The following is a 26,535-nucleotide window of genomic DNA, read 5'->3' as shown; positions in this document are numbered from 1 at the left end:
GGCAAAAAAAAGGGTGTTCAAAGGACTTTTGTGTTCAAAAGACTGAACAATTTATATCGAACAACTTCATGCTTTGTTGGTATGTGTAAATTAAAAATAAAAATGAGTTTCTACTTATTTATTTATTTATTTTATTTACTTGCCTTTTCTTTTAAAAGGAAGATAAAAATAAATAGACAGATATTTAATATACAATTATACGATGGTGAGAAAATGTAGCAAAATGATTTTAAAAACATGTTCAGTATTCAGCTTTCGGACAAACATTTAATTTTGTTCAGTGACGATTTCTGACAAAAACATTTATTTTGGTGCATCCCTAAAAATAACCAATTGCATAATTAGACGAGGTTATACTGCAGATACATGAGTTGAAACGAACAAATAACTTACAAATATCCTTCTATGTACCATAACTTTACAGTGTATACTATTACTAGGCCTATCCTGATAATTAATGTATTACTGTATTGTACAGTAAATTAAAATTACTGTAATCATTATATATACAGTGTCAGTCAAAAGTTTGGACTAATCATTCAATGTTTTTTTCCTACATTATAAATGAAATGAAATACTGAAGTCATCCAGACTTTGAAGGAACACATAATGAATCATGTAGTAACTTAAAAAGTGTTAAACAAACTAAAATACTCTGTGAAGCATTTAGCTGCTCTAATCTGGGTTTAAGCTGTTAATTTGCTGTTTCTGAGGCTGGAAACTCAGATGAATTTATCTCTTGGTCTTCCTTTCCTGGGGTGGTATTGATGAGAGCCAGTTTCATCAAAACTTTTAATGGACTTTGAGATTGCACTTGAAAATAGTTTCAAAGTTGTTAAATGACTAAGTGACTTTAATTTCTTGTCATTTCAGTTTTTTTTCTTTACTTAGTTGAGTAGTTCTTGCCATAATATAAATTAGAACATACTCAAACTCAAATAGGGCTATTTACTGTATACCAAATCCACCTCTTCACAACACAGCTGATGCTCTCAAACACATTTTATGAGTTTTGTGATTTTTGATTTTTTTATGTTCCAATTCCAATTCTTTGGTCTTTACTCTTGATGTAACTGCATTGTTTTTATATTCTATTTGTAGTATAAAATGATAAAAAAAAAAAAAAAACATTATAGATATATTGCATGAAAAGAAATGCCTTCAATTGTCATTCCATATGAAATACAACATTTCTTTGTGTTTCCCATCAATATATGCCTCTTAAAGTCTGCAAAAAATCCCTTCTACATAATCTTTCATTGTTGTCCCACTGCAAAAGTGGCTCTGATACACTTAAATTGATACTTTGTCAAACTCGCACACAAAGTACATGGTGAGGGAGCAGGCCACGTCCACCCACTCCCCCGACGACACCAGCTCCACGCAGTCTTCATCCGCGTAGGCGTTATTGGGCTCTCCTTCCCTCCACTTGCTGAAGGTGCTCATAGGCGAGCGCTCCACGTACACAAAGTGACCCTCGCGCTCCAGGTCATTAATCCCGATGTACACTCTGCTGAGGCCGGCCTCCGTGATGTAGCCGGCGATGGCCCTGTTGGCAGCGACATCTTTGGGCATGGCCAGGTGCCCGCCCCTGCCCTGGCAGTACAGCTCAGCGTCTCTGTACCGCTTCTCCTCCTTCACCAGCAGATACACCTTGCTGTCTGTCTCTTTCACGCCAGCGACAGCTGCGGGGGAGGGCAGTGCTGAAAAGTGAGCACTTGTATTTCTGTAATCACGATGCAACACCCAGCGTACACAACAGTGCATTGTAGAATTGAACAAAAAGTGAGGTAATGCCTGACTAACTGCTTTTGTCAGTTTGCATGAAATGAGATTTGAAAAGCGTCTACGTGGAAAAAAGGGCCTCCTCTGTAATCAACTGAATGGAAATGTTTGCAATTGAAGATAACAGGCTTGCTTGTGTGTATCTTCCCTCGGTACCAGGCATGTCAAACTGCATTCCTGGAGGACTACATCACTCCAGGCTTTTTTCCCAGCAAACCTGATTCAATAATGTGCTCTTGATGATTCTGTTAAAGTGGTTTGATGCATGTTTTCCTGTATTTACACTCACTGGACACTTTTTTAGGCTTTGTTATCCTGTATCCAGTTTGCACAGATTGCACAGATTTACTGCAGTGTGTACAGCTGAATCAAATCTTTTTCCAGATCATATTTCAAACCAAGGTTTATGGGGTTTCAAGCCAGATTCAAATATCGTTTAATTAAGGCTCTTTTGGCTAAATTTGTTTTGGCAGTAAAAACGTAGAACTCCCAGTGGCTTCAAATCTCTGCTTACTACCCTCACTCCCAATTGGCTGATCCTGTGGTAATAAGCATACTTTCAAAGTGTAAAACTAATTTATTCTATTTTTAATCTAAGCATAACTTCTTTTAAATATGAAGAAATAAACATACCAGTTCTGCTTAAGACTTTCCTTCTCTGCAGCGCCCTCACAGGCTCAACTGTGCTATAGGCGTGGATGATGTGTCCATGTATGTGGAAGCTCACAATATGCAAATCAGTCAATCAATCAATAATACCTCCCCCCTGGTGACGTCCAACCGTCTGCATCTTATCGCTATCTGAGGCACACTGCTCAGCCCAATCAGCTCTCCCTCCTGCCCTGCCATTAAACCCATACATCACCCAGTGCCCCTCCCAAACGACTCCTTTCATTGTTTGAGGTAATGTTGCAGTCTGCTAAAAGCAGGGTGTTTAGATACCCATTAAAAATCTTAAATGAACTGTAGCATTGCAGTAATTTACACTAACACGGAAGCTATTACATAATGCTCCTGTTTGCTCAACTCTAAGTAGGTATAATATCTGTACCTGTATTGGAAAGTACAGAAATAAACTTACTTGTTCTCGTACTTGGTTGGTAACATAGGATTTATGCATCCTTAGTTTTTGGTATGTAACTATCACGTATAGTTTTTTTTTTTTTTTTTTTACGGAAAAAGGTTATTATTATTATTATCTTACTGACCTCATGAAGTGGCTAATGAGTGTAAATCGAGGTAAAATTTCTAATAAAACGGACAGTAAGTGTATATTATCATTGAAATTGAAGATCATATACAATTGTCCATTTGTATGTATATCTACCCTCTACAACAGAATTGTGTACCTGGATACCTGAGGGACTATCATTGCAATCACTGCCTGATTCTCCATCATGCATTTAATGATGCAATAAAGTGGTTCATGGTTCTCAGAAAGTGCTTGATGATTCAACAATTTAATAGATCAAACCCTGTTGAGATTCAGGTTTGATATGTGCTGTATATGTTTATGTAAAATCTATGAGATTAGGGACCATGGGTATAAAGTGTTTTGCTGTGGTGCATTGCAAGAACATACCATTTTTAATAAACTTCAGCTCATTTGTTAACTGTGCAACGTGGTTATCCATTTCACCAATCATCTTCCTTAAGGGTGCACACTCGCAGGGAATGCCTGGGGAGACAATAAACTGTCAGTCAAATTCATGCAGTTACTACACTTTACATTGTGACCTTTCAGTGCTGTGCATAAAGACTTCTTTTGTGCTTGACTGCATACGTGTGTCTATGCAGTTTCTATGCTTATGAGCTGCATCTAAAATACATAACTTTTAATAATAAAAAAACAAGTCAATGGATCATGTCTGAACACTACTAAAAATATTTAAATATTAATAATCAAGGTAAATTAAGGTTTTTTTTATCAATGTAAAGGTCATTTATATTGGGAATCAAGTGGAAAAAGTGAATGAAGAACTTTTAAACTGGTAAAGAGCATTTAGATTTGGTTATTTAAACCTGTTCAATTATTATAAAGATTTTTTATCAGTGAAAGGTTCTAAAGTGAAGTGAAACAACTGAGTAAATTTTAAATGAGTAAAGAACTGTTACATCCAAGTCTTTTCAAGCGTTCTTTACAACTGTAAAGGTTGTTTTTATTTTAAGTTACCTTAAAAATCATCAAACAAGGGTCATTTAAAAGCTTTTCTAGCAATTTAAAGTGAAGAACCTTTACATGTACTTATTTAACCCTTAGTAGAACACCTTGTAGTACCTTTATCTTTACCTTTACTTTATAAGTATCCATTTTTGTAAAACAGATGTGACTGTGAGGAACATTTAATAAGTTAAAATATCTTTACATTTATTAAATGTGCTTCATATGTACAACACATACAACAATACAAATATGGTTCTTATTGGAACCAAAAGTGGTTCTTCTAAAGCAACATTCATAGAACACTTAAAGAATTTTAAGCACCTGTGTTTTTAATAGTGTATTAAATTATGGCAGTTTTAGACTTAGGTAATAGGAGGTATTTCTTAGACACAGTCAGTAAGAACATTATTTTGGTTTTCCTTAAAAAATCATGACATATACCATTAGAAACTATCATAACAGAAATGCACATACACTATATATATATAGAGACTCACTGTCAAATGGGACTGTTGTCATGGTAGTAGCTGATAATGATGATGTGACACCATTACGTCTATAAATATAAAACATCATGAAATTCATGACATCTCTGATTATTACCTGTTTATGACACGTTCTTCCAGTTGTCATAAAGGAGCTGTCATGAAATCTGAAAATATATATGCTAACTAGAGGGCAAATGTGAAAAAAAATTACCATACAAAATAGGCTGTCATGACACCAAACATCAAAGCATGTCATGACATCTATTGGTTATGGCAACCTGGCACTGCGGTATTTGTCTGTATATTACAGTCTGTCATGATAAAATTATACTTTTCCATGGTGTGTCTTTGGCAAGGTTCAAGTAATATATTGGAACCATTGGAAAAAATGGTAAAGAAAAAAAATATATTTCAGCAAAGCCTTTATTATTATTAATACCTGGGTCTCCATTTGAGCCCTTTGGTCCTGAATCTCCCATATCACCTTTTAAACCTGTAAAAAAGGTCAAGAGCAATTTGTAAGCCTTTTCAAAAAGACATCAGACTCTCTAATTGTACTTCTTTGGTAACCTACTTTACCTTTTAATCCAGATGGGCCCATTTTTCCATAACGTCCAATAATACCTTTCTGTCCTTTGAGTCCAGGAGGACCTAAAGGATGAAAAGAAATTGCTCGTAATTTCATCATGAGCTGAACACAAATGAAAGTGTAAAACCATCTAAGAAGGTCAGGGATGACTGTAATGATGAATTAAACTCAGAGAGCTAGACAGGCCCCTCTCCTCTGGCCTGGTAAAGCATCACTTAATCCTCATTAAAGCTGCAGTAAACACTTGTCATCATTACTGCATTCTGGCCAGTGTGTCCAGATGACCTTTGAACTGAAAAATATGATGCAGTTCTGCACTCCTTAAGCGTTATAAAACCCAGCAGAAACTTGTGCTCATGTGATCTGTCACTGAAATTCCTTTAACACTTTCTTGTGGATTTGTACAGACCCAGTTTTTTGTGCACTGCAAGAAAATTTTCAAAAACAAATAAAATGTGATTATATTAATACAAAAAAATCTGCTGATGGGGTATGCATTTTTTTTCTTTTAGAATGTTTTAATCTCAAATCTCAAAATCCTTTTGTTTATGTTGTTTATGTGAATGTCTGTTTTAATTTTGAGTTCAGATGACTTAACATATGGTGAAAATGAGAAAGTTGTTGTTTGTAAATAGGTAAAAAAAAATATCACACTTACAAAGCATGGTAAGATAAAAATTTAGATAAAGGCTGAATAGTAAAGGTTTTACTTTTTCCACTTTAATTTTTCACCATTACTAAATAACTAAATAGCCTAATGTATTTTGGGCAATTAAAAAAGCCTGCAGAGGGCTTTTAATTTGAAACAGGTTATGCAGACACAGGAGCCTGCCTCAGCTATGCTGGAAAGGTTTAGCTGTGATGCTAACTGTGTTTCTAAACTGGATTAGAAACACTGAGTTTAATGACAGACCCCTCAGCCCCTGTGTAAGGTCAGTTTTTACATTGCCCTATAGCTACAGAGAGCCTCCTGTCTGTTTTTAGCTTTAAATGAACTCACTTTAAGCTAGCTAGCTGAATGTTTGCTTCATTTTGCTGCTGCAGCTGCCACTGTTTAGCTTACTTACTCTAATGTTAGAGCAAGCACTGCAATTAGAGCTAAAACGAAATTGTTCAGTAAAATTATATATATATATATATATATATTCAAAAAATTTGGTTGCCAAATATTTGGTATATATATTGTTCATGTTCCTCATGTTATAATTCATAAACTTTAAATTTGTAAAGGCTTAACCTATATTGAGTGAGATTATTTTTTTTATTATTAAATTAAATCATTTCCTTGCTACATGGTAAATTCAAAATGTTTTTTTTTTTTTCAATTTTGCCTGCATACGTTTTCACTTCTGAGATTTTTTAATTTTTTATGAGAGCAACAACATATAGCTTATATATCGGCATTTCAGGCCTGCAACACAATCCAAAAAAGTTAGGGCTTAAAGCTGACAATAATGCTGCCTTCAAGTCCCCCTCTGAAATTCTACTTATGAAGTCGGAGGTCGTAATTACGACTTGACGTTCATTCAAGTGTTTTTTGGTCGGGCGGAAATGGTCGCCATTAGAAAAACTGGTCTTTTATCATAAAAAAACAGGAGATTTATTTTGCCCTACTCCAAGAGAAGTTGTGATGGTTCATGTGCTCTCATCTTATACATACAATATTTCCTACGACTTGAAGGCAGCATAAGCCTGGGATCCTGGAATCAGTAGCTTTTGGAAGAAATGCACACAAAAATCCAACAACAACAACATCGACTGAGATCACTGTTTTGATAGCTCCATCAGCACCATTAGAAACATCACATTTAGGAAACTGCAACATTACAACATAGTAAATACTAAAGATTTCTAAGAATGTAGCCTATCTATTAATGTAGGACTGAGATGTAAAAATTGGTGTATTTAAAGCTTTTTATTAATGAATTTTCCATAATGTTAGAATTTGTTCTGATCTGGGGATGTGTAAAGACTCTGAATCATACAGTACCTGCTTCCCCAGGTGGTCCCACTCTCCCAGGTCTCCCAGGTGCCCCTTTCTCTCCCTTTTCTCCTGGCTCCCCTTTGAAAACAGACATATTTCATTATGAAGGCCACTGCAATTGCTCATGCTCTGCATTTCATGACATGACATTCATGGCATGTACCACGCAACCATCTGAGTGCTAACCCCTCTCCTAACCCTTGTGCTATTCCACAGGCTGTACCAGATGGAGACAGACATTTACATTTAGCTGATGCAGTGTTAGGTCATTTACATTTAGCTGACACCTTTTGCCCAAAGCGATCTATATTATCCAGGGACAGTCCCCACTGTACAAACTTAGTTAAGGGAGCATTGCTCAAGGGCATAACAGTAGCATTTAGCATTTAGCCCTCAGCCACAAGTAAACAACTAGCCTCTTTTTATTGTGGTTGCTGGGCTGCCACTATAGTAGCATGTTGTGCTGTGTGGTGTACCTTTGAGTCCAGGAACGAGGATTTGCACAGAGCAGGGCTCCTCCGACATATGCTGACTGTGAGCTGACTTCACCAGCATCAAACCCAACACAGTAACCAGCACACAGGACACAAGGGTCTCTGCGGTCATGCTTCGAATCCCGCTGGCGCAGTGGAAATCTACAAATAAAAGAAGAATCTGTACAACAACCATTTCTGTAAACAATAAGATGCACCTCTCAAAGCAGCATTAAAAAATATTTATTATTATTTGCACTTTGAGCCACTTTATACATTCTTTACATATGCATTTCTGAAGTATTTCTAAAGCTAAAGAAGCTTGTGGATTGATGCATTACACAACCCCCGCCAATTTACCTCCACTGCAAGCAAATATTTATACATTTATTTTTGCAGCCATCCCGCCGCTTAATTAGGCTTATTTTTTATGTTAAACTTTTGCTGCTGTAAACCAAATTGTGACAATATTACCTTAAAATATATATATATATATATATATATATATATATATATATATATATATATATATATATATATATATATATATATATATATTTAAGATATGCTATTCTTATACAAGTGGGATACACTGTTTAGGTAGTGTGGCTAGGGTACTTTGAGGGTAGTATCAACAAGAACCCCGGCCAAAGGTAAATTGCTTAAAAACCCAGGCTTTGTTTATTGAAAGAAGTGAAAAGAGAAAAAGATAAACTATACAAACTAAATGAAACAGGGATACATACAAAATTTACAATAGACTTAAGCAGTCTGTCTGTGATGAAACTTTGCTGCAAAGCCAACAGTTTCACTATTTCTGACACAAAAACTAAGCTAAGCCTTCTGCTTTAGCAGTTAAGCCCCACCCATAGACTAGACCAGTCACAACCACTCATTATATTCACCATGGTTTTACAATCAGTTGTCATTAGGTTTTTTTTATTAATACACAAATATCTGTTTCATGTACCTTTTACTTCCTATTCACAGGTGCGGCTAGTGGCCCCTCCCATCACACCCCACACTAGTGAGCTCAACCCAGATGGATAAGAAGACATGGAACCCACTGCCACAGTTTGCCTGACATTTATCTACATAACAGGTAAGTCATTCTGTGCACACACCCACAGACATCTAAAATCAATGTCCATCTACATTAATAGAGTCACTCGGGTGTATACACTCAGTGTATCACAACCAGTAAAAGAATAACAAACTGTAAATGTATGTCAATATGTAATTTGCCCACCATGGGCAAATACAGGCATGGGTAGTAGGTTTTGACCCTAGTCTGTATTATAATAACTGACTCCAGTGAAAATGACTTTGAGAAATGAAGATCAGTCAATCCAAAAAAAAAAATCAAAAATTTTGAAAGTATCCTGAAGTGCATTCGCAAAGACCATCAAATGGTATGATGAAACTGGCTCTCATCAGGACCGTCCCAGTAAAGTAAGAACAAGAGTTACGTCTATTGCACAGGAAAAGATAACCAGAGTTACCAGCCTCAGAAACCACAATTTAACAGCACCCCAGATAAGAGCACCTAAATACTCTTTACAAAGTATTTTGATTCTTTATTTGTTCTTTCATAGTCCAGATGACTTATGTAATAATTTACAATGTAGGGATAAAAATGCTACATACTGATACTGATTAAAGTAGTATATCAGGTGGACTATCAACTAGCTGACTGGTTATACAGCTACATGATTAGCTAACATGTGTTTATTCTTTTTCCCCCCAAATGTTACTATTCATTTCAGACACAGATTCAGCACAGTGTGAAAGCAGGTCACACACAATTATTCGGAGCCAGTGGTTTATGTATATAGTGTAGCGTGTGTAATTTATACAGGACGCCATGAATTCACATCAGCTATGTCGACTGCTCCACTAAGCAGGTGGAATAATGGATCATGACTGTACCAGCAGCGGGAAAGCAAACAGGCCCAGCTGAAAGAGACAGTTGTGTTTTTGCCTTTAAAGTGCAAACAGGCGAACAGGCATACTAATAATGCACGAACCAACATGCCACATGCAGAGTAGCATTATTTACCAGGCAAATACACAAAGCACCACAACAGCTCATGCCAATCCTAAAGCTAGATTGTCAGACTAGAATTGCCTTAAAATAACAGCTTTAAAACCATTGTTAGGGAAAGTACATCTATATTGCTTCTTCTCAAGGTTTGACATGCTGCTAACTACACTATGTAACTTTGGAGAAACAGGCAGGACGATGCAAAATGAGAAAGCTTTTTAATTCATATTTTTTTATTTTTAATTAATATCAATGTAAAATCCTGTAATATTACTTTAACCCCACTCTTATCCCATCTGTCCTGTGACCTAAGCACTTTGATCAAACAAGAGCAAAAGAGCATCCTGATTGGTATTTTCTTGTGCTCACTATAATTTTTAGTGTTTTATATGGGTGGGATTTTCACTATAACCAGATATTACATACAATATGTGGTCACCCGCCCATACAGCATATATTGTGGACGGGGGACCATTCTCAGCACCTCTACGCAACTTTAATGGCATTTTCACACCTATAGTTTGTTTCCCCTCCCTTGGTTTGGTCCACACAGGGAAAACCCAAGTACAGCAGAAGTATGTCACAACAAATCACGTGTGAACATTCTTTCTGCTTATTGGGAAGACCTACAGTACCAGTGTATTGGACTATAGCATATCTATGTGCAGTTTAACATGGAACAATGGCGAAAAAGGAAGTATTTGTTTATAGCTGTAGTCATTATTATTAGCTGTTTACCTCAAGCAAAATACAACTGATAGTTGGGTCAAATTGAGCTCGTCATATGATCAGGTGCCTCAGGTGTCTCTTTGAGCAATGGTTCTGTAAAGACAGTATATTAGTAACAGGGATGTTTAACATCTAAGGATCCATCACTTTATGTATAGGGTCTATAGCTTTCTATAACATAAAAGTTTTTCACACTCACATAACTCTAACCTGAATAATGGACCTCATTCAATAATATCTATAAGATAAAAGATTAAATATTTGTTGCTAATTTTGTGATTAAATGTTCTAAATTGAACAAATTGCAATTGCAGTAAGTAAAACTGGAGAATGTTTGTCAGAATCTTTGTAAAAACTGATTATGTAAGTCTGGGCAATATATTATAAACACAGATAAAATATATTTTATGCAATTAAAAAAAAAGAAAAAAAGAAACATATATAGCTTGTTTGTGTGAAAATGGTTTGGTTTCTAGGGGGATGACTTTTAACAGATTAGAGTCTTTTGCAAATTCTGTTTTTAAAACATTGCAATTAAAGGAACAGCATGCCAGCTTTATTTCACCATCCCAAACAACATATTCCAATGCAGTTTATGAGTCAAAGATTAATTTAAAAAGACATATATTATAGATACATACTAAAATATTTACCATTTAAGTATTATGTGTTGCGTATTTGGCATAAGAAATGTATTCTGATTCTGAAGTTTTTTTTTTTTTTATCATATTGTATACTGCCATTTGCCTTAAACATATCAAGATATGTTTTTTCAGCTATAATGCCCGGAATTATTTGAGGATAAGAAATTTATTTTTAAGAAACATTAGTTAAGGTCTACAGTTCTTTGCAGTGGTTGCTTCTAACATTACATAAACCTACTGACCACTCTGTTAGACACACCTTGCTCACTGTAAAAAATGTAAAAATAGATATAATTTAAATTTTTATTTTTTTGCATGTTTGCATATTTATCAGTTAGTAGACTTATTTTTTAAATTTACCTTTCTTACCTAGTAATTAATCTACTAAAAAGTTCCTTAGTCCATATTTTTGCTTGTTTTAAGAACTTACGTTTGAGAAAAAGAATATCTGCCAATACAATAAGACAACTTTATTAGATTAAATCACTTACAACAACTACAAGAAAGTTAGAAATAAGTTACTAATTTATAATGTTGCTTTAAATTTCCCAAAATGAGAAATATTAGATATCTAAACTACATTAAAGAGATTTTACTAGCTAAAATATACATTTTGCAGTGCTGGCACGCATTATAAGGGAACGTCTAGAGTCTATAATGCCTATATTTAATAAAGCACCCAGGATTTCTCAATAGACTGAACCACTTTAACCAAAAGTAAGATCAGGTTTTGTGACTAAGGGACCTGCTTTGTGAAACAGACACTGCTCAGCCAGTCATATATTTAGATAAACAGGCTTACCTCTTACAGAAATTGCCAATAAAAGTGTGTAGTACCCTCGCCTTCAGACTGAGGACCAAGTGAGGCTGACGGAAGCGCTCTCTCACTGTAGCTCTGTGTAGCGCTGCATGCTTCGTCTCTCACGGCTGCAGCAAAAGAACAGGCCAGAGAGTGAGTGTGTGTACATAAACACAGAGATAAGACTGGCTCTGCTTCACTCCTCTCTGATTAGAGCCTGAGAAAGCAGCGGGGTCATTGACAGTGCTCCTCCAAGCAGATAGCCAATGACTCCAATTCACTCTGACTACAAGATCAAAAACATTCTCTAAATTCATCAGGTTTCTCAAAGTTGAGAGAACGTTAATGAGAAATAATACCATAGTTTGGGGATTTGAAAGGTTTTGTTTATAGCAAGTAAGCACTGAGCTTCAGCTGAGGTTTGCTAACCATAGATAGGTAATTTATCACAACCACTTGCATAATAGGGAAGGGCATTTAGAATTCAAGTGTTTGCATTCAGCTGGGTTATCAAGAAAGCTAAGATAGTATTTGAGAGAGATAGCCAGCTAACTAAAGAGATCTGGACTATGCTATAATATGCTGACGTTAAATGTCTTTTTTTTTTTTCATTCATTTTAAAATGTCTAGTTGTGGTCTCTAGTATGAATGAATGCCATGGGAGCTATTTTGTTGTGGAAAAAAACGTGCTCTGGTAATCTGGTATAACAGTGCTTTAGTCCCATGGAGGAGTAGAGGGAATGATAGGATTTCATCTCTCTGAATATTCATACATGCAAACATATCACCTCTGATTGGCTAACAGCACTGCGAGGCAACGAGATGCACAACAGTTAGAAACATTTTAAAATAAAGACATTTTTACACTAATAACACTCTTTGCAATATCATATGTTACTTTACAACATATTTACATGCCTTACTAAGTGCAGTTCAGCCACTGAGCTAGTCTTAGAGTCTCTGTAAAATGCTAAATCAACCGGAGATCCTATTTAAACCTATAGTTACACACAGAGGTCGGTAGTCCAGGTCCAGAAAGTAAAAATCTTGCCTGTGGACGGTGAATTCATAAGTTGACATAGACACAGTGCTTTCCTTTTTCTTTTTTTTCTTTTTTACTAGCTAATGCAGACAATGGAGGTTGATGAACAGTTTCATGTGCAGCATGCATATACAACTCAGACTATAGTGTTATTAGCAGCAGTTTGAAAAGAACCAACACAGCACCTTTGAGAACTAACTGTTCACTTGCAGTATGAAAAGGGGCCCTTCTGAACTCTGTGAGACAATATGTGATAATTTCTTCACAGTTTTACCTGACTCTTCACTGCTTTTCTCCCCCTTTAATAATAAATAGACATATACAGAACATTCCCTTTAATATTTCTTCAAACATACTGTATGTGAATATCTATAATATTTGAGAATTTTAGTTCATTCCCTTGGATAGTAAAGAAAGTCTCAAATCTAGGCTGCAGTTTGCGTTTTCCTCCACAGGGTGACAGTAAGTATTTGAAGAAGGACATCTTCATTTCTACACCTGTATTCTTATTTATTCTTTCATGGCGCCAAAGCCCATCTCTAATCACTCATATTCACAGTGTGAAAGACATCCATGGAGCATCTGGGCTTAGGGGTCTTTCTCAACGCCATTAACTAGAACAGCATGGCTTGGCTTGACTCATGCACACCTGCCACAGGCTCTGGGCACCGGCCTGAAGGTCTAAGCGCCTGCCTGGATCTCCGAGGCTGTTAGTGCAGGTTCTGGGGCTCCAGCCATTGCACTGCCACCATCATCTTCCAGCTGGAAAAATCCAGAAAAAAAATGTCTAATGATGATGAACCAGCTGGGCAGTTTTCGTGTAGCCTACAGCGTTTCTGCACTGAATCATAATGCTGTCGGAGGAAACCAGAGGAACCCAAGCTGAGAACGAGAAAATGGGTCAACACTTTTGGACAAACATCAGCATTGGTGAAGGCAGATAAAGAAGGAATCGAACAAAAGCAGTGGCAGGGTGATAATTGCATTAGGAATGATTTAAGATTTACTTAAAGACGGCAGTTGAAGCAAGAACATACATTTGTGTGTAAGATGGCTTCACATTTTACTTAGGATATATAGCTCCAAATTATAAAAAATGTAGTCAGTATGGAAGTTGTACAATTAAAAAAAATAATTAATGTTTTGTCTGGTCAACGTCAATTTGTTTATCAATATACAACACTAATAGGTATCTTATGTGATGCAAAACTACAGGGTCAAAATTACATTTTTCATTTAAAAACTCTTTACACATTCCCTATTGGGGACTTGTCAGTAAAGTAATAACTGTACTGTACCAATAACTGTACCCTACTTACACAGCCATTCATTTGCAAATCTTTGTGGTTTTGCATTGTCTGTGTTTAAAATTCATTAACATTAAACAAGTTTTCACAATGAAGGTAGCATATGTTGCCCTAAGATCTCAATGTACTTTTCTGCATTATTGCTGCCATTGCAGAAGTGAATTGATACAACCCCATAATACCATGGCAAACCATTGTGTTTAGACTTATTACTGATAACGGTCTGGATGGTCCTTTTTTGTCTTTGGTCCAGAAAGAGATCTGAAATCAACACAATACAAGTTGCCATTGCGTGATGGTCTAATCCCAGATTCTTCCAATCCCAGAGAAGTAGATGTCAGTGAATGCAACTCCGTATTGTATTGCTAGTCAAAGGTTTGCCAAAATAATCCCTTGCTCATGTGGGTCTATCGGCTATTGTTGAATGACGGTCTTGCATTCTTGCCCTTCCTCCAAATTCCTCCAGATTCCTTGAATGTTTTCATGCAAATCTCTTTCATCTTTTTTTTGAGGAACAGTGTTTTTCTTTAACATTTCAATAATTTTCTCACACATTTCTTGACAAACTGGAGATTAAATTAATAAATAAAGACAAATTAAATTAATGCAATGAAATGAAGATCAAAGTAAAAGTATAAAAAAACACTGCTTTTTTCTTTTTATATGCATATCAATTCTCTTAGATTTGGGTTTGTGGATAAATTGTATGGGCATAAATGCCTAATCATTATTTCCATTACTTAGAGAAATGGTTGGTCAAGCTTGAAAGCACGAGAGTTGCAAACAGCTTAGTAACACATTACTCTTCTGAATGACATTTTTAAATCCAGCCTAACTGCATATTTAATTAATGTGTGGTATTATAAATCTATAAATGCGGAGGAGCACATTTTAAATGACTCATTAGCTTTGTAATTTTGTGTCCTGCATACCAATATACGCTTCTATCTAAGTGTGCAGGAGTTCACATACAGGGCACTTCCCCAGTGGTTCACAGTCGTTGTTTGTGTTAAAGGGGTTTTTCAGTACAAATGACTGAAAATTAGGTGTTAAATGGCTTCTTGTGTGAGACATCTTGTGTTTTTGCTTGTGTTTTTTTTTATGAACTTTATATTTTAAGGTTCTTCTCAATGATCTGGTAGAGCACATTTTGTGTCCCTATAAGTTTAAAAAAAAACTCAACCTGATTGTGCCGTCTTTACCAGTCAGCAGTGGTATGTTAAGCATGTCCTGTGGTCTAACGAGCGAAAAATAAACTTTTTAGGCTCAGATGGCATCCAGCATGTGTGCATATATATATATATCGATAAAAAATGTAATCCAATAATCACAACAAAATTCTGTGATTAACTGTGATTAATCGCATTTGTTTTTCTTCAGACGCAAATCTTTTTGTTGGATATTTAAATATAAATAAAAGAATGATTGTAAGAAATGTCAAATGGAATTATATGTATATTAGGGGTGTCAATTAAAATAACAGTATATACTTGTATGTTTGAGGAGGGATAAAATCAACGTAGGGTGCTGGAATAAAGAATGCATGATAAAATGGACTGTAAATGTCTCAGCGTGGTTGTGAAGATTTCTGAATTCAAACTTATTTTGATGAGAAAGCGTGTGTGTGTGTGTGCGTGTGTGCGTGTCCGCATGTGTGTGTGTGTGCGTGCATGTGCGTGTGTGTGTGTTTGTGAGAGAGAGAGAAACAAAGCTCTCTGACCGGGTCTGAGCTGGAAGTCAGCCGGAAAACAAATAATAGCGTTGGGCGGGGGCGGGGCAGATTACGGTGGAAGTAGGAGTCAAACTTGGTGCCTTAATTAACTTGCGTTAAAAAAATAGTTACTGATTCCAAATTTTGACAGCCCTAATATATATATATATATATATATATATATATATATATATATATATATATATATATATATATAACATTTCATTTCTATAGTGTTGCCTCAGGAAAATATATGAACGTAAGACAGGATGGTTGCACAGCTCTTGCATAGGTCTAGCCAAGTGGTCGCTGTAATATCCCATGTTGATGTTTAGGTGTTTTTTTATATTAGATACAGTATTTGCAATAGCTTTTGCATCTAATTCATTTATATGCAACTAATATATCTGCAAAAATCCATTGCAACATGGAAACTTTGTCAAAGACTCAAAAACTGTGGGGTAAAAAACTTGCAACAGAAAACTAAGAAACAATGGAAGAAGAATAAAAACACAATAACATTATAGTTGCAAATTTAATTGCAATGCACACCATAACAAATAACATTCTTCTTCCTTTTTTTATGTAATGTGGCAGATAAAAAAACTTATTTGTTATTTGTCTCCTGTTCTTTAGTTTCGTCCTGTTCACTACACTGCCCATGTTAGTTAGCATTCACTGAGTGTGCTCCCTAACTTCACACCTTTTATCTTTCTTTTTCTATAAAATCACTTCTTTATCCTCCCTTACCCTCACTCCTCACACTATTGTGTTTAACTCTGCTGTGTCGCTGGCAGGACCCCAAGCAACTGTTCCTTGGAATTTTAGCACCACAGCCAGAAAGACCTTAAATACACTGGTGCTGAAAAGTTTGTGAACTCTTCAGTTAAAATTTCCATATTTCAACATAAATGAGATCTACAACGGATAAAAGTCCTAAAAGTAGATAAAGAAGAGATTTGAATCAAATAAATAATACACAAATATTAGCTTATTCATTTGTAAATGATCTAATATAAAATATACAGCTGTGGGAAATAAAAAAGAGAACACTTAAAAATTATGAGTTTCTTTTTTTTATTATTATTATTTTTTGTATTTATATAATGTTAATTTTACTTAAACATATAACTATAAATAGCAAAATCAGAGAAACTTATTTTTTTCCACAGCTGTATGTGAGTAGCAAAAGTAAGTAAACCCTTAGCAGTGAAATTAGTGAAGGTGAAATTAGGGTCAGTTGTTCTCAATAAATGGGATGACAGTAAGGTTTAACTGGATGTAAGGTTTAACTGCCCTTTTTCTTTTTTTTTTTTTTTTTTAAAGGACATGGATCTATCAAAGTTTGATCTTCACAATTGGACCAATGCTTGGTGAACAGATGAACTTTTTTGTTAAAATGAGAGGTGTTGTGTTTAGAGAAAGAAAACACTCCTTTTTTGCTGTAAAACAAATATTTTATCATCTGATAAACACAGTGGTGTTAGTATCATGGTTTGGACCTGTTTTGCTTTATCTGGTCCAGGAAGATTTGCCATTCTTAATGAAACATTGAATCCTGAATTATACCAGCAAATTGTAAAAGAAAATTTCAGGACATCTGTCCATTAACTGAATCTCATGAGAATGTGGGCCATGCAGCAAGACAATGACCCTAAGCACATAAAGAATGGTTTAACTGATTAATATTAATGTTTTAGGATGGCCATGTAAAAGTCCTGACCTTAGTTCCATAGAAATGTTGGGGAAGGACCTGAACAAAAAGTTTATGGTAGGAAAAAAAAAAATTGGTTAACAATCAACAGTTGTTGCTGCATAAGGATATACTGTAAGTAGATATTAAAAGTAAAGGTTCACATACTTTTACCAGTCACAGATACTGAAATATTAAATCATTTTAGAGTCTAATATAACCTATAATCTATTAAAAAAAATCTAATTTGTTTGTGTTGGTTCTCCTTATCTATTTTCTTTTCTTTAAAATATTTTTTTGGAAATCTGATGAAGTTTTAGGTCACATTTATGCAGAAATGTAAAACCTTCTAAAGGTTTCACAAACTTTCCAGCACCTCTGTAGGTTTTTATGCTGTATTTTGTCATATTTCTATCCTGCTGTTTTAACCCAACATTTGTAGAATGATTAATGTAGCCATAAATTTTAGCATCACACAGTCTGTTTTAATATTTTACACTCTGCTCCCTGGGACTTAAAAAATAGCATGACAGGCACTGATGTGAAACTATTGGAGTGTGCCTTTTGTTCCTACGGCGGAAACATTCGTATTACTACTAGTACTCTCTGTGCAACTGCAAAAGAATACTGGAAAGACATTCGTGCGCCCCCAGGGCATTGGAAAGTGTTTGGCGAGAACATGTTCCTCCTAGAGCTGGCTAATATCTCTTTTTTTCTTTCTTTGCTCGCTTCAGATTGTGTTCACTCAGACCCAGAGAGGCAGAAAAGCAGAACTAGATGCACTCTATGGATCCAGAGCCCTGGGAGGACGAAGCCTTGCCTAGTGAAGCATGACAGCCACTGCGTTCCTCCTGACCCAGGGGCAGCTTTACAGGGACGGTACACTGAGCCAGGTCAGGATCACTGGCTAATCAGGCAGCTCTGTCATCTTAAAGTAGATCCCAAATACCTGTTCTTTTGTAGTTATGTTATATTATAAGTTATAATGATGCTATTTGATCTCCCTGCTGAAGTAAATGGGCAAGGATTATGTGTTTTATTTAAGTTGAACACCTAAAAGGTCAACCGAAGCACAGTTTTTTAGTTTGAAAAAGAAAGCATCCAAAGTCAGGTCCACACAGTACCTCAAAAGAAAAAAAATATTTTCGTACATTATCTTTAGCTGTATTTGGACAGGATGAAGTTGCATGGGGATGGGGATAGGCCAGAGTAGCATTTAATTTTTTTACATTTAATATAGCGTTCAATTTTTTCCATTTAATATAGTGGAGAAAAAATGGAATTTGGAATTTTAAATGTAAGAGGCAGAAATGAAAAACTAGATAGATGGATGAAAACATTCTTCACTACACTAAATAGCAAAAAAAATAAACTTATACACCCAATTATAAGTTTTTAACTGATTAATGTTGCCCAAGAGGCTTTCATCTGTGTGACCAATAGGATACAATGTAGAAGTCTTCGTAAGGCTTAGGAATGCTGCTACTTCTTTCCAACAACAGATTTGTGTCTTTGATACATTGTATATATTTAGTTCGTTTTGGGCGGACTAAAAAACTTTACTACGTCCTGTCATCATCATCGACCGGGTCTCTCTATACTTCATATTAATTGGTTTGAGGAATTTTAGTTATGAGTTCAGCGAGTTGCTTTGCCAGGTGTTGTGCCGAATTCTCGCTCTCTGTCATAATCTGACTCTCCTTGGTGTGGACACACCCTGTAGCAGGAGGAGTGTAAGAGTGAACTCACACTAGGCACGGTTTGGTTGAATGGTGCTGTAGCACGGTTCTGCCCCTTCCACACGCCGCCACTGGCCTGCACTCCCACTGCGTTTAAACAATCCGTGCCTGAGCACACTTACGTCATTACTCACTGCTCAGTGGGCTAGTCGGTGTTGTGTCCCAAATTCAACACCCCTGCCATGAAAAGCACCCTCTCTCGGGAGTGCGTCTTCTTGATAAAAGCTCTTTTTACTTAGAAATATGCGCCAAAAGACACAGTTATCCCAGTCACGGTTACATACATAGGGGGTGCTTTTCCTGACGGCAGTGCTGAATTCGGCACAACACCGCCATGTTTGCTTACAGGAATGTTACATCATGGACATAATCTTGTTTCGTGTTTGGGCACTTTATTTCTGTTTATAAATTAGTGTAAATCTACTGTTACAGTGAATACATGAATTCCCAGCCTAAGCGTTCATTTGTCCATACTGCTTCGTGATGCACCTGCACACCAAGGGGAGTCAGATTTTGGCACAACACCAGTTTTTTTTCCTCTGTTATGTTTAAAGACTGCCTCAACTTCCTATAACTGTGCCTTCACTCTGGAGACGAACCAAAGTATGGTTCAGTAGATTCAGACAGAGACCACCTCTTCTGATCTGAACAAACTCTGGTCCTTTGGTCCGGACTGTGGTTTGCGGCTCCTTTCACACCTGCTGCTTTGGTCCTGACACAACAAGGTAGGTGTAAAAGCACCTTGTATTTAAGAAATAATTGAGATTAAATGTAGATCTATAATAAAATTTTCTTTTTTTTAGAGTGAATTTGGTGTTCCAACTAGGATCACACTACTATTTAGTCTAAACTCAAAGAACAAAGCCTGAAAACAGCATAAAATCAAGCATAAAATATGTTAGCATGCCTCATAAACCTGTGAATACACATAGGGACTTGTACCAATAAAGCAGTAGCAGTAAAGCAGTTACTGGTTCTCTCTGAAACTTTTAAAGTTGAGAGAACACAGTGGTGAACTTCTTTCCACTGGTTTCCAAACAATGAGTAATGTTATAGTGGACTGCAGAATATTAAGCTCCAAGCTAATTTTCCACTTTGGCCATTAGAGCCTTTCACCATTAGGCTTCTTCTAGCTGTGCTCTCAGTGGTACCATACAATGGCTCTGATTCAGGGGGTTTATAGATTTTCAGCACCTGCAGGTAATACCTGCACAATTATTCACAGGTGCAGTTAGCCAAGCTTATAGAGGAGAGATGAAAGTACTGTGCTAATGGGGGTTAGCATCATTTTCTGCTTTATTTTACTTTATTTTATCATTATCACGAGAGCATATGATGATCGGAATATATAGAGGTAAAAGCACTCCACAAATGATGTGTCTGACAAAATGGGATAACACACCTGTTATCGAAGCTTGCTCAGAACTCAGATTTCAGTTCTCCAGAGGTTATTTTTGTTGAATCATAAGAAAAGTCACAGCCATTTTCAGAACATTCTGTAAACTATAAAAAACTTAGCCTCTCACATAACTATTGTTTTTGGTTGAGTTTGGAACTAACAAAATAACATTATTTAAAGGTTGCTGTTACGACCCGGTCTAGAGTCAGGCCATAACAGACAATGAGTGTGGGCTCTCTCCCCAGACCCTCTGCCAGACCAAACACCAGACACTGAAAATGAATTAAATCAGAATGATTTTATTGATAAAATTAAGGGAATATGACTTCAGGGGTGAGCATAGGCCAAAATAACTAATAAAACCAACTAACAAACAAAGACAACTAACTGAACCTACCAAAATAAAGAAAACAAAATACACAAACTACCCTGACTCCCTGTCACCAAAACAGAAGAAAAAGGTAGCAAAACAAAATGGCACTTACCCCCTACTTTACCTAAAGAATAATGTATATTGTAGCAAAAACTAAAGCAACACACAGAATACAAAATGGGGGTGCCAGGTTGGTCTGAGCAGGAAGTTATTCCAGGTCAGGAAAGGGGAGGAGCCCTGAACGTCTCTCCCAGGTCAGGTTTCCGTTTGTCCTATTATAGACTGTGCCCCTGATGGCCAATCATGGTCCTGCAACTAAAAACTAAACACAAACCGCACAAAGGGCACATAAAGAAAAACCAATACGACCAGGGGTCGTAACAGCTGCCCTTAAGGTTTTTATTTTTAAATTATATAATCTAATGAGTAATGTTTACATTTTTTTGAGCCATGCTTTAGCTACATAGCTATTGTCAAAAGATTATGAAGCTAAGAACATTCTTGGAAAGTTTATGATCCTACTTGGTGTGTTTAAATCTCCCTAACTACAAGGTATCGTTCCTGATACTATAAAATGATAATTTATTCAGTGTTCCTTAAAATAACATTCAATAATTTACTTTAGTTTCATGTTAAGGTTTCGGAAAAGGTTTATGTTCCTTGAACTAAAATATACAACCATATGGTAAGGTTCTGTTTGTGAAAGGGTTTCCAGAACATTGTTGTAAGTAGATTTGCTTAATATGGACAAGCATTGCAATGTGCTATAACACTGTTGGAGATCCAACAAGGCTCGCCTGCCTTGCACTTGGTGAGGTGAGGCTTGGCTGTAGCTGTTCAGCCATGAAAACATAGTATCTGTTGCTCATTACCTAGTTTTCTTTAGACCAACACTATTAAGTTTATAGAAAACAGACTTGGTGCAGTTTGTTTCAGCGTGATATGACCTCGATCCAACCCCGATAATCATATATACTCCCCATGTTTGAGCTAAACAGCTGTTCAGTTGCAGTTTATCCAGATTATTTCCCAGATAATTAGTACAGCTATGAAAAAATGCATCTTTGCTGCTGCTCCGTGCTATGCTTTTGTTACACTGATCAGGGTATGTGGAGCGCTTGCCGCTCACATCTGTGCGATTCAAGTTTACTATCACTGCAAGAAGCTTTATGCTAAAAATAAATAAAACTATGTCTGCGTCAGCATTCCATTGAAAACGAATAGTTTGAAAGCACAGCAGCAAATGTTCTGTGTTTAGGGACAGAGCAGCTTTACAATCCACAAATAAACTGTACGTACTAGTCTGGGACTTGGAATCTTCCTGTATTTACTTTCCTGCTCCTGTCCCAGAGATAACAAGCACATGTGGTTTATTGCGATGCATTTTTTTTTTGCGGATTTGTTCTTGTGTGAAACGAGACCAAAGGCTCCAGGTTAAACTACTTAACAGATTCAGTCCAAAACTTAGTAGTACTCTTACTATCTGATGCTCATGATTTTTTTTTCATCTCTTTTATCTGCAACAAAAAGTACAGCACTTTCCTTCAGGCGCTCTGGGAAAAAGCGTTATATGGTATAGGCTATTTGTTGGATTACATATGCATTAGCTAATCCATTAGCTCATTTAGATCAGTGCGTTTTGCTGTAGAAACCATAATCCAGTGTAACAGAGCCATATGAGCTGTTGTGCCGTGTTTGTTTGTATTCAGAGCCGTGTATGAACATGATTACGCACTGGCTAGATATTCATATGGTTCAGACGGGCTGAAAAAAGCCACAGAATACCAATGAAGCAGGGGTTCTGCCAGCTCACGCTATACTTCAGCAGCAGTAATGCATGCCATTAGCCACAGCATGTTCACACAAAATATTTTTCTTTGAGGGAAAAGTAACATAAGGAAAGGAAGCTTTCATCTGAGCACGCTCAAGTAATGCATCATCTCTTGGAAGCGAGTCCTGTTTTCAGGGTTTTCAGGACGTAAAAAAAAGACCCGCAGCGTGGGCAGCCGTCCTCGGTCAGAACTTTCTCCTCTCCCTGGTCTGATAACACGGACTACTTCACACCTCAACCAAATCCTCCTCAAAGATGAGCCCTGCATCTTCCTCTCTTGTCTGGAATGTGATGAATACAGGCAAATTACTTTGCAGAGTTCACGAGACAGAGCTGTGTCAGACACCATATGATATCAGCAGCTAGTGAGCCAGAAGACAGAACTCTGAGGTGATGCATCTCCATCAGATGTGAACAGGCAGTGAGAGAGAGAGAGCTTCCAAACAAACCCGTCCCTCGATGACCCGCCAAATAAACATATAATGAAAGAATGGATTCTTCTAGGAGGGAGAGAGAGAGCGAGTGAGGAAGAGGGAGACAGAGAGAGTGAGAGTAAGGCAGTAACCCAAAACAGATGGAGGAGATGACTCTCATTCCCTCCTAATGACTCCAGCAGCACTGCCAACTCCAGAACCACCAAAACAATTATCATGTCCTCCTAAGACATCCCTCATATATGGATGATCAATCACCTCTGCTTTAGGCTGCTGCTCCAAAACCAACAGAATGAACCCCCACCTTTCTTCTATTGATATGAGGCCAGGCAATTAACCCCGAGGAACAGCAAGGTTCCCCACATATGGTACATATAGTACTCACATATTAAAGGTGCTACTTAATCTTGATCAAATCAAGGACAACCCCTCATTTATTTCGTACCTCATAAACAAAACACTATCAAAACAAGTTGTCAATTTAAAGGTCTCATTTCATTGTTTTTTTCTGTATTCATTTTGTGGTGGTATGAATAAAAACCCTGTGAGCCGACAGGATTTCAGCTATTGCTCATGAATATTCTTGAAATGCAAAGGTCTCGCCTCTGATTGGCTAACAGCACTGTGACGATTCATTCATGGCTTTGCAGTGGGCGGTCGCAAGCCAATAGGGGCAAGGCCATAAATGAAAAGTTTATGGGTGGATGTCATTTCAAAGACTTTTCCTGATTTACTCGTTTTTCTGTCTATATTCTTTTTTTGGCTAATGCAGCCAATGGGTGAAGAAGAACAGTTTTACTAGCGCCATGCACATATAACTCAGAAATAATAATTGTATTACAAAAAGAGCAAGTACTAAATGTTTTTAGTGAATTGACACATTTTTTTTCTAATTTTAGCTTTTAGTGGTTTTTACTGATTTTAAAAACATATGACATACATGTACTTGTACTCATTATATTGTAAATAGATATGCCATGTAACATTATATTACTCACAAATAAGTAAATTAGTAAGGAAGGAATTTAATAAATAATGTATGGTATTGTATGGAAAGGTATGGAATAGAAATGGATTTTGTTTTGTTGCTTGAGGGCAAGAATATGCCATAGAGGGTTAATAATCATTTAAAAACTCTTGTTTTTTATATATACATTTCCTCTTCCTCATGCATTCTTGAATAACGTATTTTTTGCACTGTAAGGCACACTTAAAATCCTTTAATTTTTTCTAAAAATTGTGCTAATGTTTCTGCGGCTGACCCCGGCTCCAGCTGCAGCTCTTTTGTCAAAGGCGAGCGGCTAGTGCTAGTGGTTAGCTGCTAATGCTAATGCTAATGCTGCTACACCCAGCCTTAGCGAAAGATCTGGAAATCTAAGCTTACTGTAAATAAACAGAAGCGCTTTACTCTCCCAAATAAACAGTTTTCAGGACAGAAATCTGTGTAGATTAACATCCAACGTTGGTTTGACTTTAAAAGAAAATGTTTTTTTTTAGAATTACAGTTTTATTTACTTAGCTTAGCATTTCTTAATGTAGTTACCCCCCCACCACCATCCAGCAGCCTGACCTGCTGAATTAGAAGGAAAACATGGCGACACCCATGTTCCTTACTAGTGTCGTAAAATGCACATTATAATCTTATATATTATGTTACATTTAAAAATATACCTAAAAAAAATAGACGTTCATTGATAGTGTGCCTAATAATCAGGTGCGCCTTATAGTGTAAAAATTACGGTACCTTAAATCTGATATCATATATCTCTTAAATTGTACAAAACCATTGTATGAGATTCTTTTCCAGAAAAATAATTATCTATTTAAATTTCTATAGCAAACCAAAAGGAGTTATTACAAGTTTTTGCCCCTAATAACCAGTATTGGCATCTTCAGTGTACATGGCAAGTGAACCCCAGAACACCAGGACACATTAAAATATCAGCTTTTCTGTCCTCTTTCTCTGCACACAACTGGATTAGCTAAGAGCCCAGCAGGGTTCAATCAGTTCCCAAACTCCATCATAAGATTGCACATCTAAAACAGTCAGCCTTTCAGAAGTGACAGTTTTAGCACGGAGGGATTGGATCTGAGTGACTGACCCAGAATCAGCTGCTCCCAACAGCCCCGTCTCACTCACGTGTCAGAGCACAGGCGACGTACTCTTCCGACACCCAAAATGTACAGCTTAAAGCTGCATATGCTGTACAGTTGTATTTTATTTGGTTTTAATTAATTTCAGAAAAACAGGCTTTCACTAAGGGTGAAGTTATTTAGATACCTGCTTATTTTTGTTCTGAAAAGCTGCACTGCAGATCAGTAGGGATGAAGTGACTTTCACCTATCCATATAACCCATATAGAGATACTTTAGTTATGTAGGTCACTGCCCTTAGGCTGGCTTTTACAATCAGACCAGAACAAACTGTAATATTCAGAGCAAGAAATGTGTATATGGTTTTAACTACAGATCATACAAGTAAAAAATAACCAGGTGTGCTACCAGTCCTCTACATGAAAATGTTAGTAAATGCTGCTTTTCATAGATTTTACAGATGAATATGTTCTTAAAAATGCTCTTATACCTGAAATGGTAACTTTACATGAAGTGAAATTAAAGAAAACTTAACTTCAATGTATTTACAAAACTGTACATAAAGTACAAATAATGCTAAAGTCATCAAAACTATGAAGAAAAATGTGGAATTATTTTGTAAAGAAAAAAGCATGCTTAGATGGCACATCTTGGCTGGATTTTATCAGTCAGCTTTATATAGTAGAGTCACCTGGAATGGCTTTCAAGTAAACAGCTTTGCTGAACTTGTCAAGAGTTAATTACTTGAATTTCTTGCCTCTTACTGTGTTTGAAAGCACATTACTAAGTAACTAAGTAAAGAAAAATTGTCTAAAGAAAGTCAGTCAATCTGAAACATATCTGTGAAATTAGCCTCAAGCTCGGTTGGAAAGACCATTAGAAAAAAAAACATTATGATGAAACTGGCTCTCATCAGGACCACTCTCAGGAAGGGAAGAACTAAAGTTACATCAAGAGTCGCACAGAACATGTTTATCAGAGTTACCAGCGAAAGTTAACAGCACCTCAGATAAGAGCACCTAAATGCTTCACATGCTTTTTTGGTTTGTTTAACACTATTTAGTTACTACACGATTCCTTATGTGTTCCTTCATAGTCTGGATGACTTCAGTATTAAAAGGAAATAGATAAGGTACGATTTGACTGCATTTAGTTATAAGAGCTGAAGTGACTCAAATCTAATTTTTTGCTCAATGTGGCTCAGATCATTTTT

The 26,535-nt window shown here is 36.5% G+C and overlaps 1 protein-coding gene and 1 long non-coding RNA gene across 4 annotated transcripts; one reads left to right on the top strand and one right to left on the bottom strand.

Moving 5' to 3' along the window:
* Positions 1 to 1,117: 1,117 nt before the first annotated feature.
* colec11 (collectin sub-family member 11) lies at positions 1,118 to 11,861 on the bottom strand. 3 transcript variants are annotated; one of them, XM_049464190.1, is made up of 8 exons: positions 11,703 to 11,850; positions 10,266 to 10,349; positions 7,487 to 7,645; positions 7,017 to 7,088; positions 5,017 to 5,088; positions 4,877 to 4,930; positions 3,368 to 3,463; positions 1,118 to 1,703 (listed from the first exon to the last, which is right to left on the bottom strand). In XM_049464190.1, exons 3-8 carry the CDS (start codon positions 7,614 to 7,616, stop codon positions 1,294 to 1,296), a joined length of 834 nt encoding a protein of 277 aa, XP_049320147.1. In that variant the 5' UTR covers positions 7,617 to 7,645; positions 10,266 to 10,349; positions 11,703 to 11,850; the 3' UTR covers positions 1,118 to 1,293. The 3 variants fall into 3 exon arrangements, with proteins under 3 accessions (XP_049320147.1, XP_022528599.1, XP_022528600.1); XM_022672878.2 differs by lacking the exon at positions 10,266 to 10,349 and having other exon boundaries at positions 11,703 to 11,861; XM_022672879.2 differs by lacking the exon at positions 10,266 to 10,349 and having other exon boundaries at positions 1,118 to 1,685; positions 11,703 to 11,861.
* LOC111193210 (uncharacterized) lies at positions 5,841 to 18,517 on the top strand. Its single transcript, XR_002650343.2, has 3 exons — positions 5,841 to 5,958; positions 8,474 to 8,585; positions 18,187 to 18,517. It is a non-coding gene; the product is annotated as an uncharacterized LOC111193210 (long non-coding RNA).
* The last annotated feature ends 8,018 nt before the right edge of the window (positions 18,518 to 26,535 follow it).

This window comes from Astyanax mexicanus, chromosome 14, assembly GCF_023375975.1.
Source record: "Astyanax mexicanus isolate ESR-SI-001 chromosome 14, AstMex3_surface, whole genome shotgun sequence".
NCBI lineage: Eukaryota > Metazoa > Chordata > Actinopteri > Characiformes > Acestrorhamphidae > Astyanax > Astyanax mexicanus.
Note: the sequence above shows the minus strand (reverse complement) of the source record. Positions and strands in the feature narration are given on the sequence as shown.